This window comes from Cucurbita moschata, unplaced genomic scaffold (genome assembly GCF_002738365.1).
Source record: "Cucurbita moschata cultivar Rifu unplaced genomic scaffold, Cmos_1.0 Cmo_Scf00007, whole genome shotgun sequence".
NCBI lineage: Eukaryota > Viridiplantae > Streptophyta > Magnoliopsida > Cucurbitales > Cucurbitaceae > Cucurbita > Cucurbita moschata.
Genome location: NW_019268523.1, coordinates 755694 through 777759, shown reverse-complemented (window position 1 = coordinate 777759; position 22066 = coordinate 755694). Strand labels below are relative to the sequence as shown.

At 37.4% G+C, this 22066-nt stretch overlaps 5 protein-coding genes and 1 long non-coding RNA gene across 9 annotated transcripts; 3 read left to right on the top strand and 3 right to left on the bottom strand.

The window, feature by feature from the left end:
* Positions 1 to 1333: 1333 nt before the first annotated feature.
* LOC111445216 lies at positions 1334 to 2395 on the bottom strand. Its single transcript, XR_002710797.1, has 3 exons — positions 2291 to 2395; positions 2083 to 2184; positions 1334 to 1759 (listed from the first exon to the last, which is right to left on the bottom strand). It is a non-coding gene; the product is annotated as an uncharacterized LOC111445216 (long non-coding RNA).
* On the top strand, positions 1538 to 2823 carry LOC111445209 (BTB/POZ domain-containing protein At3g56230). The gene is made up of 3 exons (XM_023083465.1): positions 1538 to 1766; positions 2008 to 2187; positions 2260 to 2823. Exons 1-3 carry the CDS (start codon positions 1599 to 1601, stop codon positions 2719 to 2721), a joined length of 810 nt encoding a protein of 269 aa, XP_022939233.1. The 5' UTR covers positions 1538 to 1598; the 3' UTR covers positions 2722 to 2823.
* A 2003-nt stretch (positions 2824 to 4826) lies between these two features.
* Positions 4827 to 5871, bottom strand: LOC111445214. 4 transcript variants are annotated; one of them, XM_023083469.1, is made up of 4 exons: positions 5673 to 5871; positions 5433 to 5549; positions 5177 to 5347; positions 4827 to 4928 (listed from the first exon to the last, which is right to left on the bottom strand). In XM_023083469.1, the coding sequence occupies exons 1-4, from the start codon at positions 5748 to 5750 to the stop codon at positions 4830 to 4832; spliced, it is 465 nt and encodes a 154-aa protein (XP_022939237.1). In that variant the 5' UTR covers positions 5751 to 5871; the 3' UTR covers positions 4827 to 4829. The 4 variants fall into 4 exon arrangements, with proteins under 4 accessions (XP_022939237.1, XP_022939239.1, XP_022939238.1 ...); XM_023083471.1 differs by having other exon boundaries at positions 5177 to 5344; XM_023083470.1 differs by having other exon boundaries at positions 5433 to 5546.
* Positions 5872 to 9209: 3338 nt separating this feature from the next.
* LOC111445205 (pentatricopeptide repeat-containing protein At3g16610-like) lies at positions 9210 to 12220 on the bottom strand. The gene is made up of 2 exons (XM_023083461.1): positions 12043 to 12220; positions 9210 to 11947 (listed from the first exon to the last, which is right to left on the bottom strand). Exons 1-2 carry the CDS (start codon positions 12118 to 12120, stop codon positions 9734 to 9736), a joined length of 2292 nt encoding a protein of 763 aa, XP_022939229.1. The 5' UTR covers positions 12121 to 12220; the 3' UTR covers positions 9210 to 9733.
* Positions 12221 to 12480: 260 nt separating this feature from the next.
* Positions 12481 to 16937, top strand: LOC111445208 (alpha-soluble NSF attachment protein 2-like). The gene is made up of 9 exons (XM_023083464.1): positions 12481 to 12801; positions 13902 to 13951; positions 14034 to 14106; positions 14978 to 15057; positions 15229 to 15380; positions 15761 to 15920; positions 16005 to 16052; positions 16374 to 16454; positions 16688 to 16937. The coding sequence occupies exons 1-9, from the start codon at positions 12657 to 12659 to the stop codon at positions 16766 to 16768; spliced, it is 870 nt and encodes a 289-aa protein (XP_022939232.1). The 5' UTR covers positions 12481 to 12656; the 3' UTR covers positions 16769 to 16937.
* Positions 16938 to 18004: 1067 nt separating this feature from the next.
* LOC111445206 lies at positions 18005 to 20759 on the top strand. Its single transcript, XM_023083462.1, has 3 exons — positions 18005 to 18235; positions 18316 to 18435; positions 18884 to 20759. Exon 3 carries the CDS (start codon positions 18886 to 18888, stop codon positions 20548 to 20550), a length of 1665 nt encoding a protein of 554 aa, XP_022939230.1. The 5' UTR covers positions 18005 to 18235; positions 18316 to 18435; positions 18884 to 18885; the 3' UTR covers positions 20551 to 20759.
* The last annotated feature ends 1307 nt before the right edge of the window (positions 20760 to 22066 follow it).

Genomic DNA, 22066 nt, shown 5'->3' with positions numbered 1-22066 from the left:
AATAAAAAAATTTAAATTTTTTTTTTTTTTTTTTCAAATTATTGTAGCCTTGCATTTATCCGATTATGAGATTAAAAAAATATTTATTTATTTAAAAAAGAAAAAGAAAAATGTAGAAAAGGTAGCCTCGATTGGCAGAAACCATGGTTTGGAGGAGCATCCAAGGGCTGAGACTGAGATACGAGAGTGGTAAAGCCTCTTGTTTCCAAGAAAAACAGAGGAATCTCTGTAAAACCAAGGGGCTGCTGGGGCGCACCCCTCAATCTCTCTCTCTCTCTTCATATATATATATAATATAATCTTCTTCTCTTCCTGCTTCAGTGCTGCTCACTGCAACCTGCACACACAACTGACAACAAAAACAACAACAATGGAAGCTATTCAAGCCTGGGTTTCCCAACACAAACTCACCAGCATTGGTAACTCTTCAATACCATCTTTAGCCTTATTCTGGATGCCAAAATACTCCTTTTCATTCAATCCCTCTCTGTTTTTTTCTTACAGGAGCACTGTGGGCATCTGGGATCGGAGCATCCCTCGCCTGTACCCGATCAACAACTCCCCTCAAGCCAAGCCTCCGACTAATCCACGCTAGGTAACATCCCCCCCAAATCTCTCATTTCTTTTCATAAATTAAAATAAAAAAGTTAATCCGAGTGTTTGTTTTATAGGATGCATGCTCAGGCATTGACGTTGGCGGTTCTATCCGGCGCCGCCGTCTACCACTACTACGAGAACAAATCCGCCGTCGTACCGGGAGGACAATGAAGTGGATAAGCCGAGACTGGATTTCCAAGGGATGAATCATTTATTGTCAATTAAATGAAGAATATTAGATTCCATCCTTTTAATTAACGTGGATTACAGAGTATGAATTAAAATCTGAAAGGCTTTATAATTTATTGTTATATATTATAATAATAATAATAAGAATCATATCCAAAAATTAAAATCACATAACTAATTATGTATTTTTTTAATCCCTTGTTGCTTTAGTTAAAATAGAAAGTTACTTACATTATTTATTTTCATATAATAATGTTAATTTTAGATTTTATTATTCTTTAAACCATAAATAATATAAAAATAGTTAAGAAAATAAAAAAAAAAATTAAAAAAGAGGAAAAGACGTGTTTGCCTCAAAGGTATTGGCTGTGGTGAGGTTGGAAAGTCCTTTTCCATTTCCAACCCTTTTGTTTATTCCGCTTCTTTAAAGCACACTCAATCACCCAACAAGTTTGAAGGGCAGGATGGTCATTTCACTTCAATTAAAAATTTAAAAAACATATGGAACCCAATTAAGTCAATCATTAAATTAGATTCTTCTTTATAATTACAGGATAAACCAACAAACATTATTCAATAATTATTTAACAAACTCAATTTCCATTTGTTCAACAATTTATTTATTTTTATGCCTTTAAGTTGAGAGCACCAACTAAATAAAATAAAATAAATAAATAAAAAAAGGAGAGAGATAGACAACCACCTTATTCCTGTTTCTTTAAACCCAAGACATTGGGTTTCAAATTCAACCCTCTTCTGGTTGCTGCTGATTTGGAAAATTCTCTCTGTAGAAGAAGGAGAAAAGAGGGAATATGGACTGCTCAATCTGCAGCTCCTTGCCGGTGATATTGCGGCCGCCGCGGAATACCATTTGTGGGGCGTGCTACGACGGAGCTAAGTGTCTGATCAATCTCATAAACAAGCTTCAATCTGATAAACCAGTGAATAAAGCGACCATTAATGTTGCCTCCTCCTGCAAGGCAAGTTCTTCCCTTCTCAATTTTTTTCTTTGTTTCTAAATTGAGTTCATCACAAGTATGATATATATGGGCTTTTCTTTAAGGCCCAGTTTTTGTTAAATGGGCCGATGTTGTTTCATTTTAATAGAGAAATTAATTTTTAAAATATTAAATATCTCACGAATTTAAAAAATAAAATAAGTGGAATTCAAAAATTAATAATAATGGTTTTCATTTACGTTTGTTTGATCTTCTTCTGCAGACGCTCATGAATGCTTCAAAATGGATAATAGATTTGAAGAACAGAGAAGAAGAATTAGAAGAAAAAATCGTTTACCTCGGCGAGTTTTCGGCTGCTTTCCGCCACCGGATTCACACCGATATTGAACTCAAATCCGGCTTCGCCGCGTCCCGTTCCGTTTCCGCTCACAGAGCCCTACTGGTAATTGAATCCTCTTATCCATCAATCCGATCCAAATTCTTAATAATCGCTAAGAAATCGCTACAATTACAGGCGACAAGATCAGAAATCTTCAAAAACTTACTCGAATCGGACGGTTGCAAGGCGGCTCCAATAGAAGCCATTACGCTGCCGGAGTTAAGCCACGAGGAGGTGGAATCGCTCCTCGAGTTCCTCTACGGTGGCGATTTGGCGGAAGAAAAACTGGAGAAACACGTTTATTCATTGGCTCTAGCCGCCGATAAATACGATATTCCATATTTGCAGAAGTTTTGCGAGCGGTACATGTTTAGATCGATGAACTGCGACAACGCTCTGGATGTGCTGGAAATTGCAGAAGTTTGCTCGTGCAGAACGTTGAAGGAAAGCGCCTTGGATTTCATTGTTAGAAACATGGACGAAATCGTGTTCTCCTCTGGATTTGAGGCCTTCGCCCTCAAGAATCCCCATCTTTCCGTCCAGGTTACAAGAGCTTCATTAATGGACGCCAAGAAAAACAGACCCAATTCCGCTTGAATTCAATAGGTTTCTTTTTCTTGACCCAAATATTTAGGGTTTTTTTTTTCTTTTCATATTTTTATAAATTCTAAATATCATTTTCTAATTAATAATAATAATAAGACGCGCTTTTGCACAGCTGTCCTTGGTATGGTGACAATTGCAAAAAAGACCTTTTATTTTTGTATAATTAATTAAAAGTCACATGTGTGGATCATTCTCATAACCTATTTTTTTAATTTTGTAATCATTTAATAATACATTGATTACAGACCATATAAGTAAATTTAGTGATTTGTCCAGTGAATCATGTCATTATGAAATAATCAAATACTAACCTAGTATAAGATTTAATTATGTTATTATTATTGATGAACGCAATGTTCAAGATTTTGCACCGACCACGAAATCGTTCACCGTCCCTAATCTCATTCTTATAGGCTTAATAGGGTTTGTTCAGAAGCTTAATAATTTAATTACGTTCCACTGTCCTTTTCAATATGGGATTCCTTACCCATATAAAAGTCTATTAATTTATATATAGTATAAAGTAGAACAATTTCCATGTTTCCTGGAGATGAACTCACTCTCATATGCATATGTTGTGTATAATTTCCTTACTTAAATAATTACTCGTATTAATTCTTTTTAATTATCAAATAATTATATATTAACGATGGAATAACCGGCAATGCTTTACGGCATTCACGAGGGTTACTTATGATCTCATTAATCCATTAATCTTGGTTACTGATTTATTAATATAATAAAACAAATTAAACATTACATCTATAACCGCGAGAGAAATTCTATCTATGGATCAAAATTCCATTTTTTTTTAAACCACGACAAGGGTCGTGTTTGATCCCGAGAATGAATATGATATTGTCCACTTTGGTATTTGTCAGCTTCCCGTTTTAGACTTTCTCTCAGTGTTATAGAACCTATTTGATAGAAAGAGAGTTTCACACTCTTATAAAAAAAAAAAAAAAAGAGAGTACCCTTTTTGAATCGATGTGTGATCTCACTGATACCATTTCTAACATTCTAGCACACCGATTAGGGGAGGTTTCCACACCCTTATGAGGAATATGGGTTCCTCTCTCCAACCGATGTGGGATCTCACAGTCCAATCTTCGATGGCACACTTTCCACACCCTTATAAGGAATATGGGTTCCTCTCTCCCACCGATATGGGATCTCACAATCCAATCCTCGACGGTATACTGTATGGTGCCTGGCTTTGATACCATTGGTAACAGTCCGGCACGCCACCACACCACCCTGGCTTTACACTTTCTCTTTTGAGCTTTCCTTCAAGATTTGTATCTGTTAGTGAGAAGTTTCCAAATCATTGTAAGGAATGCTTAGCTGCCCTCTCCAACTGATATGAGATCTCACATAAGCTTTCGTAACTTCGTTTTGAATTTACTAAAAAAAGTTTCGTGCCAACGAAGATAGTATTTCTTACTTATATACCTAGGATTGTTTCTTAACTAGCTAACGTGAACTCGAGCGACAAACATATCATATGAGAGAGATAGGGAGAAGATGTCAGAAAATGGTAGCCAAAATGAAAATTTGTCGTGAATGCATACTCATTTCACGTGAAATGCCTTTTTGATGTTCAGAAAGCATGGCAATGAAAAAAACCAGTCTCTTCTTCTGCTTCGACCAACAATCCTCCAGCAAAGTAAAAAAAAAAAAAAAAAAAACATGAACAATAAAATTATACCCACAATTCTTGGAAACATACCCATTTCTTCATCATTCAAAAGCCTTTCTTTCTCTCTTTATTTCTACGTACCCTTTAATGATGAAATGATATCAGTTCTATAATGATGAAAAAGCTCCCACCTTTACAAACCCAAAACCAAAAAGCATAACAAAAACGGTTCCTTTTCGTACTTCCATCTCCAAAAATGACACCTTTCATGATTTTCAACAACCCATGCGCATGAATCTTATAGTGGGAGTTACCATGTTCATATCAATATTTTAGATTAAGCAATCGGTTGTTCCATTGATCACTTTTTACTGCATTACAATCACAGACAGGTAAGAACAAAACCAAAAAAAAAAAAAACAGCCGCAATTGGAATAAGCTGGAGAAATTAAGGATGTTTTTAATCTTGTTCACCGCTTTGGCTCCAGATCTTTATAGCTTGAACTACTGCTTCTTTCACAGATTGAGCATCAATGGCTTCTTCCCCTTGTTCCTCAATCTATAAAATTACAAACACCCATTTTAATCCACACATTAAATTGAATATCATATATTAAAAAAAAAAAACCCGACATTGAAGTGTATGATTAGATGGAAAATTCCATTACTTTAGGTAAATATTCTTGTTAAAATGAATGATTGATTTGACTTTATTGACCATGGAATAATAATAATAAATATATGTTTTTATAATGATGATGATTTATATGCATAATTATAGAAAGATGGGTGCTTGTAGTATCTTACTTCTGCAATAGCTTGTAATTGGAAACTATCTGTACAGGAAACCCTAGCTTCAAGAACATTCAGCCCCAGCTCTTCAAAGGCTTCTAATATCGACACGAGCAGGCCTTGGCAGCTCTTTTCTGAAAATACATTAATGGAAAACCCCTTTGCTAGGCTTTCCACTGTCACCTGCTAGAATGAACAAATGGGTATGTTTTTTTTTTGGTTGTTCTTGAATAATTGAAGGGAAAAAGTTGTTGTTGATTGAAGAAAATACCATGGGATGGATTGAAGTTTGAACGGTTGAGATATCTTGATTCAATCTTTCTACTTTTTGTTTAAGCTCCTCGATGTATTTTGATGCATCCACTATAATCGAGGCTTTGTTGAGCTGCTACACACATAAAAATCATAACTTTTTATGAATGAATTGAGAATCGAATCGAAGAACACGAAGAACACGAAGAACGCGAAGAACGCGATGAACAAAATGAAGAGAAAAAGAGAGGGAAATTACAGCATGAGAATTGGTAATAGAGCGAAGTAATTGGAGGTTGTGATGAAGAGATGCGTTGTTGTGCTCTCTAGAAACCATGGATGGATTGTAGCTTTTTTGTTTGTGTGTTATATGTTTCTTTTTCTTGTGTGTGTTTTTATAAGGGCATGGTGAGGCCTCAAATCTATACCAACTTGTGTTGGCTAGCTTCCTCTACAACCATATATATATATATATATAAGACATGATTTGAATTATACGTATAAGCTTCCTATTATTCCAGCAATAATGTTAAAAATGAGTATATAAAAGATGTGGGGGCAGAAATGAAAAGGGGCTCGTGATGGGAGTGAAAAAAATGGGCATCGAAAGAAGCAACCAAAAGGATGTTTAGTTGTGGGTTTTGAATGCCTCCAAACACTCCTCACGGGGGAGTTTTCATTTTGAATTCTCCATATTTCTTCTTCCTCTCTCTACACGTGCCCCTCCCTTCTGCGTTTCTTCCTTGCCTTCATGCTTCTTACGATCGTCATACCCTTCTTCTTCAATCTTCTTCCTAATTCATATCGTTAATCTCGTCATCCATACGTTCGTTTCGACGTAAAGTAATCTGTGTTTCGGAGCTTAAGAAGAACTTGAAGGAGAAAAGAAAACAATACTACTAGAGAGGAGAACGAAGCACCTTTTTTTAGTAGACGCGTTTTAAAACCTTGAGAGAAACCCAAAAAGGACAATATCTACTTCAAGCTATTACAACCCTAGCAAACGCGTTTTAAAAACTTTGAGAGGAGTTCGAAAGGGAAAGTTCTTGAGGGAAACCCATAAGGGAAAACCTAAAGAGGACAATATCTACTAAGGGTAGACTCAGGCTATTACAACCCCTTAGTAGACGCGTTTTAGCTCTTACAACCGTAGTAAATGCGGTTTAAAAACTTTGAGGGAAGCTCGAAAAGGAAAGTTCAAAGAGGACAATATCTGCAGTGGTGGGCTTAGGCTGTTGTTATAAATACACTTCGAGGTATCTATTCTCTATTCACATGTGTGCCCTTTAATCATTACAACAAAACAATACACACGACACACCAACCTCCTGTACTTCTACAAAATTTGTAGTACAATCCGATTCGATCCATAAAGTAAAATAATATATCATTTAACGACGTAAAAACGAGGGTTTCGATGTTCATATCAGGCTCTCTCAATCAATTTTAACCACGATATTGATTGGATTGAGCGTGACGGGATGCTTATCGATATATATATGATGAATTATGGAAAAAGAGGAAGGCAACAAAATGAACACAGATAAGCTCTTTGTCTGCACTTGTTTCGATAATAACACTAACGCCTATTATCACGACTGTTTCTTCAACAACAAAACAAACCCAGCTTGGAATTATAATTTTTAAAACTGCTCTTTTGTTTTTCCTTTGATTTGATTTTTCACATGCCTGCTTTGTTCTACAGTCGTCCACCCAGACACGATCCCCCTCGCCCCCGCCCCCCTCAATAATGCACGCCCCCAGACACTCCCCTTTTGATCATCATCTGCTTTGCTTTACTGGGTGGCTGGATTCAAGGATGTTCATACTGTAAAATGACACTAAATTTGTCACAATATAAGATTGAAACAAACAAAAGATACCCTTTAATTCTAATCTTGACATAAACCTTAAAAAGCTTTCAAAGAAAAGGTCAACAATACAACACTTTACAACTTTACAACTCAACTTTCGATGTTAAGCTCACATTCTAATCAGTTTTTCATTATCAAAATACGTGCTTAATTAGCATTAAATTATTTAGATTTACCTTTTCTTCCACCCCCACATTCTATGTTCCTCCGTTGCAATAAAGTGGGAGAGACCCTCGTGGAAAGGAACACATTGTATTTGACTGTGGGTGACGCAAGTGGAACTGTAACAGCTTTAGCCCACCGCCACCGCTAACAAATATTATCCGTTTTGGCCCGTTACGTATCACTGTCAACCTCACGATTTTAAAGCATGTCTGCTAGAGAGAGGTTTCCACACCCTTATAAGAAATGTTTCGTTCTCCTTTCCAACCAATGTAGGATCTCACTGAAAGATACATTAAAGTAAATATGTAATTTTGTCTGAATACTAGGAACGCACTGAATAAACTCCTCGATGTTGATGATATATATAACTTAACCATATCCGATTCTATTTTCAAATTTTCAAATTTTCAAATTTCTATGTGTGTGTGTGTGTGGGTATATAAAATTATAAAGTTATCCGTTTTTGTGGAACAAAGTTATAGGATTCTTGTGACTTGCTACAAAAGCTCACGTGAGTTGCTCTTCGGGAAAGTACATTCACATGCAAATGTACAATGGAAACAAAAGTTAATAAAAGTATAAAGTTAGTGATAAGTGCCTCTCTTGTTCACTTTGGTTGGTAAGAATCTCTACAAGGATAATATAAACAACAAAGACAAGCAGCAGTTTGGTTGGGTCACACAGCATGCTAAGAACATCATATGGTATACATAATGAACATTTGATGACCTTATTCTAAACCCAGATGGGTCATTAAATATCAGGAGAAAATGTGGGAAAGGAGAGATTTGAAAAGGGTCGCTCTCAAAGAGCCGTCAGTCTTAGAATTGTAGCAGCTACTCTGCTATCGTCATGAACATATGACAGCTATATGAGTTTTGTCTTGTATGTTCAAACCCAGCATCTTTTTTTTTCTTTCTTTTTCTTCCTAAATGTATAAATAAATGTATCTATTTAGATGGAAACAGGAATTAGGGTGGCCCAAGCAGCAAATAACTCTGTATAAGTAGCAACAAAATGCATAGCATTGAGTTAGGAGACGTACCTTATTGTTGTTATCCTCCACTGATGTTGACAGAAAGATTTCAACATTTCAGGTCACGGGGGCGGTTTGTAGGCTTGGAGATGCATACATTTTCAGTACATATATACATACATACATGCGCACTGGAAGTCGCTTGTCCCATCTTCTTCTTCACATGTTGAGGAACCTGCATATAAATCCAGCAAAGGACCACATATAATGGCACAACAAGCTAACACAGCCATACCCACAACACATTTCATATAACAGCCTTTGTTTTTTTGGATAGTCTCTCATAGGCACACATTAACTCACTAAATGCATTATCTAAGAACAAACACTATTTTTGCACTCTTCGCCTCTTGGGAAGGAGTCCCACATTGGCTAATTTAGGGAATGATCGTGGGTTTATAAGTAAAGAATACATCTCCATTGGTATGAGGTCTTTTGGAGAAGCTCAAAGCAAAGTCCAATATCATATCATTGTGGAGATCCGTGATTCCTAACATAATTTACCTTCTGGAACAGTAATTAAAACACAATCGAATTCTTCTTACGGTAAAAAGGAAAAAGCAATAATCACAATAATATAGAACAGTGAACTCATTTCAGCTAATTCACGGGAGAAATAGTAAACAGATCCTTGGCATGATAAATAGAACAACTAGGCCACGTTTCCAAGGAAAAAAAGGAAGGATAAAAGACAAATTTAGAGAGTTAAAACAAAAATAAATCAGAGGGAGAAATTTCTCCCCCAAACTTATTCATGTAATGTAATAATAATTTTTGCTACTTTCGAGTACGACGAGTTCGGTAGACCCCAGTAAGATCATAAGCAGAAAGGCTCTATGATTCCATATTAGAACACCATAACAATGTATTACTATAGAAGAGGTCAAACTTCTGAAGGCTTCACCCAATAAAGCAATCATATTGTCAAAAAGTAAAAGATCTTCATAGAACGAAGCATGGTCTGTGGCGCTTTTCGTCATTCCCCTAATCCGAATCCTTATTCTTCCTTATCTAATGCTGTACATCATCATACATATTTCAGAACCTGCAGGAGATGAATAATGCAGACAATCATATCTGTAAGTCCCATATACTTTAGCCCCAAATTTAGTTCTTAAGCACTCATTTGCCTTCACTGTTTAATTTGATATCTTTGGCTGATGCGTTTATTTTTCTCCATAGAGATTTGGTCGAGGGGACCGGGGCTTCCATCCGTACCCGTATAACTTAACCGAGGTCCACGTCTTACAGCTCGTAACTCAAATCTGGTACATCATCCGAAGAATTGACCTTCAACCTCAACTCTTCTAGCTTTGCATAAATTTTATCTTTTTCTGGATGTTGTTGATCACCTGCATAAAATTTATGTAATGTACCATTCACAGAGATCCAACTACATCCTGGTTCCTTTTTTACGCCCTGCTCTTTCATCACATGCCGCAAACTAAGTCCGTCTTTGTAACTCCCTGATTCGATATAGGTGTTGGATAAAAGAACATAGGTGGCGGAGTTTTCGGCTTTGAAAGAACGTATCTTCCGAGCAGCAAGCTCTCCCAATTCAACATTACCATGGACCCTGCATGCCCCCAACAAGGTCTGCCAAACCATTTCATTCGGCTCTATGGGCATCTTACTTATAAATTCCATTGCATCGTTTAGACGTCCCACACGACTTAAGAGATCGACAATACAGGAATAATGCTCCATCCCTGGGACCAAACCATAGGTTTCCTTCATTAGCTTGAAGTACTGTAGGCCTTCCTCTACCAGACCTCCATGGCTACAAGCAAATAGAACACACAAAAAAGTAACAGCATTGGGCTCCACACCTAACTGCTCCATCCTCCTAAAGAGTTGAAGGGCGTCATCGACCATACCGTGTTGAGCATGACCTGCTATTATAGCGGTCCATGAAATTGTATCAGCATCAGAGATTTTATCGAAAACCTTCTTCGCCTCAGCCAGACTGCCACATTTGGCATACATGTCAATCAGAGCACTTTGTATGCATTTGTCCATATCCAAGCCAACCTTGCCAATGAACCCGTGGACTTGCTGACCGTACTCGAGCAAGCAAAGGCTAGCACATGAAATAAGCACGCTAGAAAAGGCAAATTGATTGGGTGCAAAACCTTCTTCTCTCATATTTGAGAAGATCTCTATCGCTTTGTCCCATTCAGAACATTGAGAGTAAGCAGTCACTAGGGTGGTCCAAGATACTAAATCTCTTTCTTCCATACTGTAAAAGACCTTCCTTAAATCCTCCAGTGATCCACATTTAGCATAAGCATTAGCCACTGCATTGGAAATACTTATATTATTCACTTCCAATCCTGATTTTATAGCCCTGGCATGAACCTTCTTTCCCAACGACAAACACTTCAAGGCAGCTATAGCATTAAATACACTACAGTAGGTGTAACGGTCCAAGTGTACGTTGTTTAGACACATTTTGGCAAACAATTCCAAGGCTTTTTCATTAAACTCACTCTGTAAATACCCCGAAATCATAGCATTCCACGGTCCATTAACCCGACAATTGGTGAAATGTGAGTCAAAGATAGATCTTGCCTCTTGCAAAGATCCACATTTAGAATGCATATCAATAAGGGCAGTACCCACAAGAGGATTAGAGTCCATACCCAACTCAGAAGCATAACGGCTAATTTCTTTTGCCTTGTTCACATCTCGTAACATACCGATAGCTTTTGCAATGCTGATAAATGTTTGAGCATCGGGTGTTACTCCTTCTCCTTTCATTCTGAGAAAATGATCAAAAGCATCTGAGTAAAGACCATTTGATGTGAACCCTGAGATCATGGCATTCCATGAGACTACATTGACTTCAGTCATGGTGTTAAACACCTCGTATGAATCATCAATCTTCTGTAACTTTGCATACATATTAAGAAGAGCAGTAGACACAAAAGTATGAGATGCAAAGCCTCTAATAACAATCTGGGCATGAACCATTTTGCCCAATTCAATGGACTCCAGGCCAATGCATATCTGTAAGACACCAGAATAAGCAAACTGATCAGGGAAAATATCCTGACTCTGCATTTCACAGAAGAACTCAAACCCATCGTGGAACAAACCATTCTTAGCCAATCCAGCAATTATGACAGTCCATGAAAATATGTTTCTCTGGGACATTTTATCAAACAGGCGACAGGCAGCATCGATATCGGAGCATTTCGAATAAGCGTCAGCAACATGATTAAGCAAAACCAGAGAATCGTGGTTTGAAAATTTTGATTTTAACAAAAACCCATGTACAGTCTTCGCTTGTTTCAGAAACCTTGCATCCACACAACCACGCAGAAGATCAACAAGCGGCTGAATTTCAAGACGGGAATTACTTTTATCAACTGAAACCGAATTGGGAATTTTGATACCGGAGGTTGTAATAGCTTTTTGGGTAGCAGAATGCGTTGTTGTTAAAGATGAATTCCTTATCTGCCAAGATTTTCAGCCATTACCAAAATAAATCTCAATTCTGGAAGAAAAAGAAGAAGAAGAAGCGAAATTGCTTGAGGGAATGAGAGACTAGCCTGGCCATTGGGCGTTCGTGAAGGAAAGACAATGGATTGAACGGGTTGTGCGACCACAAAATTGATGGATAAACTCATAATCGTGTTCTAGTGGAGCTTTAGCTTGTGCAAGCAGCCCCGTTGCCGCCTTCGAATTAGTGGTTCTTTCTGGTTTCAAGTTCATCACTTGGATATATCCAGAAATTTCACTCGATATTTCAAATTATGTTTAGATTATTTTAATGTGACGATTTTTCATTCATAAAAAAAAAAAAAACGGTATTTATTTTAAAAATTAATAAAATATTAAAAGGAGAAAAAATCCATCCATTTAAACGACGCCGCTTCCTTATCATTCCAATGCTTATTTACGACATGTCGTTTTGGGAGACCGACTAATCGTAAGCCCAGGTGGCCGCTAGTTTCGGCATTTCAACCCGCGGGTTTCTGACGGCGCGCACAAGCTTAGGCAGGTCGACGGGACAAAGGCTATTCTCAATGGAAAGTCTTTAACCTTCCTTGGACCAACAAAGCCCATAGTTTGACCGTACTAGTTTCCCCTTAATTTCTCTCCCTGTTTATACTCCTCGTTTAATTCCTCAAGCTCGAAGCAAACTCGAGGATTCTGTTTAAAGATGGCCGATCAGCTTGCTAAGGGAGAGGAATTCGAGAAGAAAGCGGAGAAGAAGCTTAATGGTTGGGGATTATTCGGTTCCAAGTACGAAGATGCCGCTGATCTCTTCGATAAGGCTGCTAACTCTTACAAGCTTGCTAAATCATGTAATTCGCCAAATCATTCTCTGCCAGTACTTTTTTTTTTTTCTTTTGGAGTCCTCTAGATCTTTGTGCGATGCGACTGATTCAATATTTCATGCCCCAACGCATCAACTTGGACTCAACTTTATTGTCTGTTGCTTGAATTAAAAAGGAATTTAAGAGCTGCATACTGATTCTTTTGTTGGAATTTGACCTACAATATTTCTTATACTGAAATTTGAATTTATTTGTTGATTCTGCTTGCAAGGTATGCACCTGCTTTGAACTAGGAGGGTTAAGATTAATGATCTGAAGAATAAATAAGATACTTTTTTGGCAATAAATGCATTTATTTATAGTCAGTTTATGGATGCAACTGCGTTTCCCGTGAGAAAATATGAACTGTTGTCTAGGAATGATGGACGGACACTGGATAAAAAGATTTGGATGTGTTAGCTATCTCAATATCGAATTTGGAGAGTATTGTTTGGGAATGAGTTACAAAAACTGAAAACTATAAGCAGAAGTTCATTAATGGTATAGCCATCCAGTGAGCGAAGGACATAGTTAAAGTTAAATGGTTTGGTTGCAAGATATATCATCCAAATGGATGAATAAGTATGAAGTGAAATTGTTCTTCATATGTTAGTTAAAGTCTCCATATGGATGATGAGATATTGACATTGACGAATTAGATATTCTGAATTCTGTTTTTGGATTTTTCTTAATATTTAAAGGGATTTGCCTGTCGACCCATTAGAGGATATATATATTCGTAATCCCTGGGATCTCTTCAGATTTGCTTTTATACAATACTGTCAAAACCAGGCATGAATTTCTTTGGTTCCCTACGTAGAAGCCTGCTGAACCATCAAAGATTTTTTGAACTAGTTGATCAACACTACTCATTTTAGTATATATTTGAATTCCTCTCTCTTCGATTCCTTCTAATTCAATTTTAGCGGCATTAATCCCTTTGCCCTGTGCATTAGAAAGGATTTCAAAACAGTCATGGTCTCCTAATTTTGTAGTCTAATGATTTTGCTGTCATTCACAATTACCTTACCTTTTCTCACTATGATACCTGTTATGTGGCTTTAATCTCTATGCATGCGGTGTTTTAGGGGATAAAGCTGGGTCAACATACATAAAATTAGCAAGTTGCTATCTGAAGGTAAATGCTTCAAGTGTGTGATAATGCCTATTCCTCATATCTTACCTTCTCTATCGTATTTTTAAAAATGATTTTTTTATAGGTGGAAAGTAAGCATGAAGCTGCTCAAGCTTATACGGATGCTGCCAATGCCTATAAGAAGACATCTATAAAGGGTAAGTCTAAATTTATAATATATCTTGATTGTAGCATGTCATGGGATTATTAAGCCTACATTGTTGATTCATTATATTTCTACTAGATGACATTACACTGGTAGAATTCCTCATCTTACACAGTCCATCTTCATCTGAACATTCACATTCACAACTTTATCAATGGCATTCCAATATTTTCTGTTCTCAAATACTTAATAACGAAAATCACTTCTCAATTACTCATAGAAGGGGGTTGATCAGTTTTCCCAACTCTTGATTTTTTTGTGAACACGTACACTATTCAACTATGTGACCAACTCCACTTGCCTTCTACGTTCTATGTTTTTCTAATGCTCCCTGCTTTCTTCATTAACTTGTTTGCTTATTTTTCAAATAAAAGAGATTGGGATGACTCATGATGCTCTGTAACACGAATTTCAGGTTCTGTTGGAATTGGACCTCCTTTATATGAAAAATCAATTTCTGATAGCATGAATAGAAATCCAAATGGAGAGAATGAAAAACTAACATAACACTACCTCCACATGTTAGATGGTTTGTTAGAATTGGCTTTTCTTTTAGTTTTATTTCTCTGTCCAAATATTCTTGCTCATGAGTGAATCTTTTGAAAATTGTCTTATTTTATTTTAATTTTTTCTTTACCTGATATTAGTTCTCTCTGTTAATATAAGTTGCCAACTCAGCAGGACGCAAGAAATAGCTCTCAGGTTCTCATATTTTCTCGTCAATAATGTAAATCCAGATATATTTTTGTGTTGGCTTAACCTGTTTAAAATTTAAATCATCTGCTATAATTAACCATGTTATTCACCATTATGTTGGAAGTCTAGAAATTTGTTGAAGCTAATTTTTTTTTGTTGTATTGTAGAGGCCATTTCATGCATGGAGCAGGCAGTAAATCTGTTTTGTGATATTGGAAGGCTCAGTATGGCTGCAAGATATTTGAAGGTGCATGCTTATGATACCTAAACTCAGCTCTTTAGCTTGGCAGAATCGTTTAGGAAACTAATTACTCAATAGTGCCTTTGGCTTTCTTTTTATAGGGCCCCTTTCTTTTGCTTCTGTCTCTACTTTGCCTGTAAGGGATTGTTCAGGTTGTAATTATCGTTAGTTATGTAGGAAATTGCTGAACTATATGAATCAGACCAGAACATTGAACTTGCTATTGGTTACTTTGAGAAAGCTGCCGACTTTTTCCAAAACGAGGAAGTAACAACATCTGCGAACCAGTGCAAGCAGAAAGTGGCGCAGTTTGCTGCTCAGTTAGAACAGTAAGCATTTCTTCTTATACTATTTTTGTACACTTTCTATCTATTAATTATTACTCCTGAGTGGTCATGGATTGGTTAAGTTCTCAATCATATTTTGATGTTTTTGAAAGCAATTGACGTGGCTATTAATGTATACCTTGTGGTTAAACTCATGTACAAGGAAAAACTATTACACAATATCCTTAGTGTTTTTCTTAATAATATTTGTATTTCAGTGGGAAATATATCTAACAGTAATGTAAACAGAAATGATTTATATACTAAGGAAATTTATTTTTGAATTCTAAGCTTCAATAGTGCACATGAAGCCCTGTGTCCATGGTGTGGCTTCTATCTTTTAGTCGTGAGGTAGTTGGTAATCAACTGTGAATTTTCTGTAGATACGAAAAGGCAATTAAAATATATGAAGAGATTGCTCGACATTCACTCAAAAGTAACTTGCTAAAATATGGAGTGAAAGGACATCTTCTGAATGCTGGCTTATGTCAACTCTGCAAAGGTGATATTGTAGCCATCACTAAAGCATTGGAGGAATATCAGGTTCAATTCTCAGCCTTCAATCTTCATGGTGTATATGTACCTTATTGCAACTCTCATTTAAGTGTTCTGCATATTGTTTTACAGGATTTAGATCCAACTTTTTCTGGCACGCGCGAATGTAGACTTTTAGCTGTAAGTTGTTTAGATCTTCAATTGACGTTTTATTTACTGCTTCCGTTCTCATCGATATGCATTGTTACGTAAATTTCATGATTGAGGCAGATAATTATCATCTCTTTTCATTTAGTTTGATTGCAAGTTCAGCTACCTCGACATTTCCACTTGGATTTTTATTTCATTCTTGCATGTTATGTGTGGCTGTCTTCAGATTACTACGATTTCAATTAGATACTTCCTTGCATTTTGCTATCACTTTTTTTTTTACTTTTTTTTTTTTTTTTGGATTTTCAATCATTGTTCTCTCTTGAGCTGAAAAAGTGCTTTATCTGTCAGGATATTGCTAGTGCAATTGATGAAGAAGATGTTACGAAGTTTACTGACGTGGTTAAGGAGTTCGATAGCATGACCCCACTGGTGAGTATTTGTGACGTTACATTGCATTATAAACTCTGAAGTATCCAATTTGGTTGATAGAAATTGATAATACCGAGCGATTCTCGTGCTGAAAACTTCATGAGTGTCGCATAGATTAAGGTTTCTGCACTTTTAGCATAAGCATTCACGACTTTACTTTTGTAGAAAAAGCATTGAATGAAGATAATTATTATTACTAATATACCTTTATGATATTACGCTTGGTTTACCAGGACCCATGGAAGACAACTCTGCTGTTGAGAGTGAAGGAAAAGCTGAAAGCCAAGGAGATGGAGGAGGATGACCTTACCTAAATTTCTCCATTATAAATTGTTTTGTTGTGTCACGGTTTGTTGATTGCAGCACTATATATGATGAGATTTATGTAAATTTTCACCACATTTGTAATGCCTGAGATTCTAAAAAATTACCTTGTTTCGGGCTCAGTTTGCCTGAGATTCAGTTTGCGTGCATGAGTTTGTGTAGTTTTCTATTCGAAACTATGCTTTCCTTTGACTTCGCTCGAATACCAATTTGAGATAATTGACAAATCCCAGCGTTAATTGTACTCCTTCCCTTCTTACTTTGACCGGTATTTTTTTGGGGGCTCAGCCTCCTTATTGGCACATTGCCCGATTCTGATACCATTTGCAACTACTCAACCCCACTTGCCCGATTCTGATACCATTTGCAACTACTCAACTCTACTGTTTGCAGATATTGTCTTCTTCAGACTTTTTCTTCCTGACTTTTTGTTAGGATTTTAAAACATGTCTGTTTTGAAGAGATTTTCATACCCTTATAAAGGTACGTTCCACTCTCCAATCGATATGGAGTCCCACATATATTTATTACAGAAGGTTTACGTCTTAAATTCCTACTCTCTTCCTAAGTTGATATTCAATTTGTCTTTACAAGTTGTGGGGCAAGGAAGCCAACGAGCTAACTAAAGTTGCACCATGATTTGATTGGCATCTATTATGAAAGTCGTCTTTTAAATCGTTAATTATTGTCCATTCAAACATAATTTACCTATCTTAAAAATCAAAAGTTTATAAAAAAGAACCATAACCACTTGAGTTATCAATTTTTTTTCTTAATTTTTGTAGTATTATGATTGTTGTCTTGGAAATAGAATATAAAAGGTATGAGAGAAGATGTCCTTTTTCTTTCTTTTATCTCTCATCTCAATCTTTTGAAAATTAAAGTGGGGAGGAATCTCCCTTACTAAACTTCTTTTGATTATATTTTCTCCTTTAATCCTAATAAGAAGGTTGGGTATCACATAAAGTAGACATTTTCCCTTCTCCAGCTCCACCGTGCAAAAACAAAAACAAAAACAAAAACAAAAAGTTGGAAGTTCTTGCCTTTCTTCAAAGGAGACCCTCATCCATCAAGAGTTGATTCATATGTAGATATCTACATCACTGGGAGAGAAGCATCAGCATTTGAATACAGCCACTAATAATGAAGAATACATATTATAAATGACATCTTTATGTCACCAAACCCATAATTTAAACCATTTATTGTAAAGTGTGAAACAAAGCCAACAGCCTACGTTTGGTATATCAATAATGGAAGTTTCGGTCTCAGAAGAGGAAAAAGAAAAAAAAGAAAACCGGAAAAGGCAACTCGCTCTCTGGCTGCAACTTCCAGATGCCTCCCTCTGAAAGGCAGTGGGGTCAATGGATGCCTCGCTTGTAAGCTTGTAGCGACGTCGTTCGTTGCGGAGCCAAGGCCAAATTCTACCGGCACCCATCATCGAAACTCGCTTTCTGGTTTGACCATTGCCCTTCTCTCTCTTGACTCTTAGTTTATCGAGGAAGTTGGGTCCTTACAACGCCTTTTTTTTTTGCAGTATGTGGTGGTGAACAGGTCATTCTGCTTTAACCTTCAATAATTTTTATTGAAATCGGATAGCTGAGCTCCTCTGTTCTCGGAAGAATCCTCGTGGAATCTGCTAATTTTCAGTTTTTAGGTAAGTTTTATTGGCCCTGACTCGTAAATTTCCCATTCAGTTTGTGGGTTGTTCTACTTCTTCTGGAAACGAACTCCCTATGCTGAACTTTGGTAAGGTATAAGTAAACTTGTATGGTTTGGGGGAATTAGTGAATTGGGTATCTCAATCATTCTGTTTATGGTGTTGGTTTGATTTACCTTGCTGGGTTAGCTTTTGTTTGGACTGTCTATACCATTCGCCAACACAACAGCTTACTATATTATTGATTCTTTCTACTTTACCATGGCATGATGATTCTCATCATAAAACTGGATTATTCTTGGGGATTTTCTTGAGCTTCCATGTTTCTAGTTTCTTGGGGTTAATGGATTGCTGGTTGTAATGAGTTCATACACAAAGGCTTTTCTCTTACGATCCATTTGATGGATATGTGAACTGATGCAGCATTTTTTGGTACTGTCTGTAGCAATGGCCTCAACCAACGATAGAAATGGCAATGGTGGAATAGAAGTATCTAATAGCAAAGAAGGAGAAGCTCAAAATGCTTTCAACTTCTCTACATCTCAAAAAGTCCTATTGCATGAGGAAGTCACACAAAGACGATCCCCTATCTCCATTACTGTGGTGACTCCTATTAAGAAAAGTTTCTTCAAATTTGGTTCAGCATCTGCTAGGTTCCAGCAGATTGCCAAGGAGAAGGACGACATGTCCCGTTCTGTGCGTTTTTCAAGTGGTCATCATTTCCGAGAACGTCTAAGTGAAGTACTTTCTAAGAAAATTGATTGGGATTCACTCCTGAACATGAGCAAGACATGGATCAGAGACCCATTGAACATAGCTCTTTTCATTTGGATAATTGGTGTTGCTGTGTCTGGTGCAATCCTGTTCCTTGTCATGACCGGGATGTTAAACGCTGCATTGCCGAAAAAATCCGTAAGAGATGTTTGGTTTGAAGTCAATAATCAAATTCTGAATGCATTGTTTACACTTATGTGTCTGTACCAACATCCAAAACGGATCTACCATCTCATACTTTTATCTCGATGGAAACGCGAAGATGTTACTAAACTTAGAAAGCTTTACTGCAAGGATGGGACTTACAAGCCTCATGAATGGACGCATATGTTGGTGGTTATAATTCTCCTCAACGTGAACTGTTTTGCTCAGTATGCACTTTGTGGTCTGAATTTGGGTTACAGGAGATCTCAGCGTCCAGCCATAGGAGTAGGAATATGCATATCTGTTGCAATTGCTGCACCAGCCATCGCTGGTGTCTACACTATAATTAGCCCCTTGGGGAAGGATTATGATTCTGAAATCGACGAGGAAGCGCAGCTTCCAAATCAGACGGTTAATGGTGATCAACAGCAACCGTCTAGGTCGAAATCACTAGAGAGAAGATATTCGCTTGCAACAAGAGATGAACACAGAATTATCGAGACGAGTCCACAGTGGAGTGGTGGAATACTCGACTTTTGGGATGATATATCTCTAGCACACCTTTCCCTTTTCTGTAGCTTTTGTGTATTTGGTTGGAATATGGAGAGACTAGGCTTTGGAAATATGTATGTCCATATAGCAACTTTCATGCTGTTCTGTATGGCTCCTTTCTGGATTTTTCTCTTAGCTGCTGTAAACATTGATAACGAAACTGTTCGGACGCTTATGGCGGTCACCGGGATTGTTCTTTGTGTATTTGGTTTACTCTATGGCGGTTTTTGGCGGATACAGATGAGAAAGAGATACAATTTGCCAGCATATAGCTTTTGTTTTGGCAAGTCTGCTGTGGCTGACTGCACTCTATGGCTCTTCTGTTGTTGGTGCACTCTGGCACAAGAGGCACGCACTGGAAATTCATATGACATAGTACAAGAGAAGTTTTGCAGAAAACAAACAGAGGCAGGGGGGAGTAAGCAGGTCCATGGTGAAGATAACACATCCATATCAGGTTCTCCACAGCCAAACATCTCCAGCCCATCTAAGATCATTGCAGGAGGGTCTCCTGTTCCCATCTCAAAGGGCTATTACAGTCCAGAAAGTGCTTTTACTTCAGTGAAACAGGAACTCGAAGAAGGTGCAGATAAAACTATGATGCCTCCTTCGCCTCCTTTGATTCGGAGAGAAGCGACGTAACCCGGTTGAGGTAAAGGCTTGCATTTGTGGTATGTGGATGGATTTAGTGTTTTTTTGTACTATTTTTGTGTGTTTATAATGAATTGGAATTGCCTCCTTATTCTTGAATGTCTTTTACACGTAGAGAGCTCTTACTGAAAGCCTGAAGTTTGTATCATACTCATATAATTTTGAGTTTTATTCAAATATCCACTTTGGCCTTTTTCGCATATTGTGTACTATGATCATCGTTTTTTCTGGTTTGGCTCTGCTCTAAGAAACATGGTTTTTCTGTAACCGCTTAAGTCCATTGCTAGTAGATATTGTCCTCTATCTTTGAGCCCACTGTTAGTAGATATTGTTCTCTTTAGACTTTTCCTCCTGGGTTTCCCTTAAAAGTTTTTAAACGCGTATGTTAGGGAGAGGTTTCTGTACCCTTATAAGGAATGTTTCGATCTCTTCTCCCATCGATGTGGGATCTCACAATCCACCTCCCTTAGGGGCTCGACGTTTTCGTTGGCACACCGCCCGGTGTCTGGCTCTGATAGAATTTGTAATAGCCCAAGCCCACCGCTAGCAGATATTGTACTCTTTCGGCTTTCTCTTTTGGGCTTCCCTTCAAGGTTTTAAAACGTGTCTACTAAGAAGAAGTTTTCACACTCTTACAAGGAATGTTTCATTTCACTCTCTTACCGATATAGAATCTCACAATCCACCCCCTACCCACAATGTTTCGTTCCCCTCTCTAACTGATGTGGGATCTCACAATCCACCTCCCTTGAGGGTCCAGCATCCTTTCTAGCACACCGTCTGGTGTCTGGCTCTAATACCATTTGTAACTGCTCAAACCCACCGCTACCAAATATTGTTCTCTTTGAGCTTTCCCTTCTGGGCTTCCATTCAAGAATTGAAAACGTGTCTGCTAGGGAAGTTCCCACCCTTATAAAAAAATGTTTTGTTTCACTCTCCAACTGACGTAGGATCTCACACGGTTTGAAACAATTCAAGCAAAGAACTAACAACTGTTGAGCGGTTAAAAAGCTGCTTACCAGACTCCAGAGGAGCTATGGTGAAGCCTCACAGATAGCAGATTTGGTAATAATAGCAACCAAATCTTCTTGAAAACCCGTATTCTTCTTGTCTGTCAACATCAACATCAAACAAAATTTAAGGATTAGAAAGAACTGTGCAAAATTTATACCCTTGTCAGTGACTTCTGCACGTACTTCATCTCAAAATGAGATATTATCTTCTTTGAGTTTTTCCTTTCGGACTTTCTCTCAAGGTTTTAAAACGCATCTACTAAAGAGAGGTTTTTACACTCTTATAAAGAATGTTTCGTTCCACTCTCCAAACGATATTGGATTTCACACAGTTAAAAAGTCTACAAACGGGCCCCTCATAATGTTACAACCATAGGTCATTTTAAGCTTAGACCCGCTTAAATTTACTTCAAATAACTCGAGAACCTTCAATTAATAGATATTGTCCTTACTCCAAGTGTTTGCTGTCGGAGAAGTGCCCTTACAACACTGTC

Coding starts and splice junctions, on each gene's coding strand:
- LOC111445205 (XM_023083461.1), bottom strand. CDS start 12,120: ATGAGTTTATCCATCAATTTTGTGGTCGCACAACCCGTTCAATCCATT. Junction 11,948..12,042: donor CACGAACGCCCAATGGCCAG/GCTAGTCTCTCA, acceptor AAATCTTGGCAG/ATAAGGAATTCATCTTTAAC.
- LOC111445214 (XM_023083469.1), bottom strand. CDS start 5,750: ATGGTTTCTAGAGAGCACAACAACGCATCTCTTCATCACAACCTCCAA. Junction 5,550..5,672: donor CTATTACCAATTCTCATGCT/GTAATTTCCCTC, acceptor TTATGTGTGTAG/CAGCTCAACAAAGCCTCGAT. Junction 5,348..5,432: donor AAACTTCAATCCATCCCATG/GTATTTTCTTCA, acceptor TGTTCATTCTAG/CAGGTGACAGTGGAAAGCCT.
- LOC111445208 (XM_023083464.1), top strand. CDS start 12,657: ATGGCCGATCAGCTTGCTAAGGGAGAGGAATTCGAGAAGAAAGCGGAG. Junction 13,952..14,033: donor TAGCAAGTTGCTATCTGAAG/GTAAATGCTTCA, acceptor ATTTTTTTATAG/GTGGAAAGTAAGCATGAAGC. Junction 16,053..16,373: donor GCGAATGTAGACTTTTAGCT/GTAAGTTGTTTA, acceptor TTTATCTGTCAG/GATATTGCTAGTGCAATTGA.
- LOC111445209 (XM_023083465.1), top strand. CDS start 1,599: ATGGACTGCTCAATCTGCAGCTCCTTGCCGGTGATATTGCGGCCGCCG. Junction 1,767..2,007: donor ATGTTGCCTCCTCCTGCAAG/GCAAGTTCTTCC, acceptor CTTCTTCTGCAG/ACGCTCATGAATGCTTCAAA. Junction 2,188..2,259: donor CCGCTCACAGAGCCCTACTG/GTAATTGAATCC, acceptor CTACAATTACAG/GCGACAAGATCAGAAATCTT.
- LOC111445206 (XM_023083462.1), top strand. CDS start 18,886: ATGGCCTCAACCAACGATAGAAATGGCAATGGTGGAATAGAAGTATCT.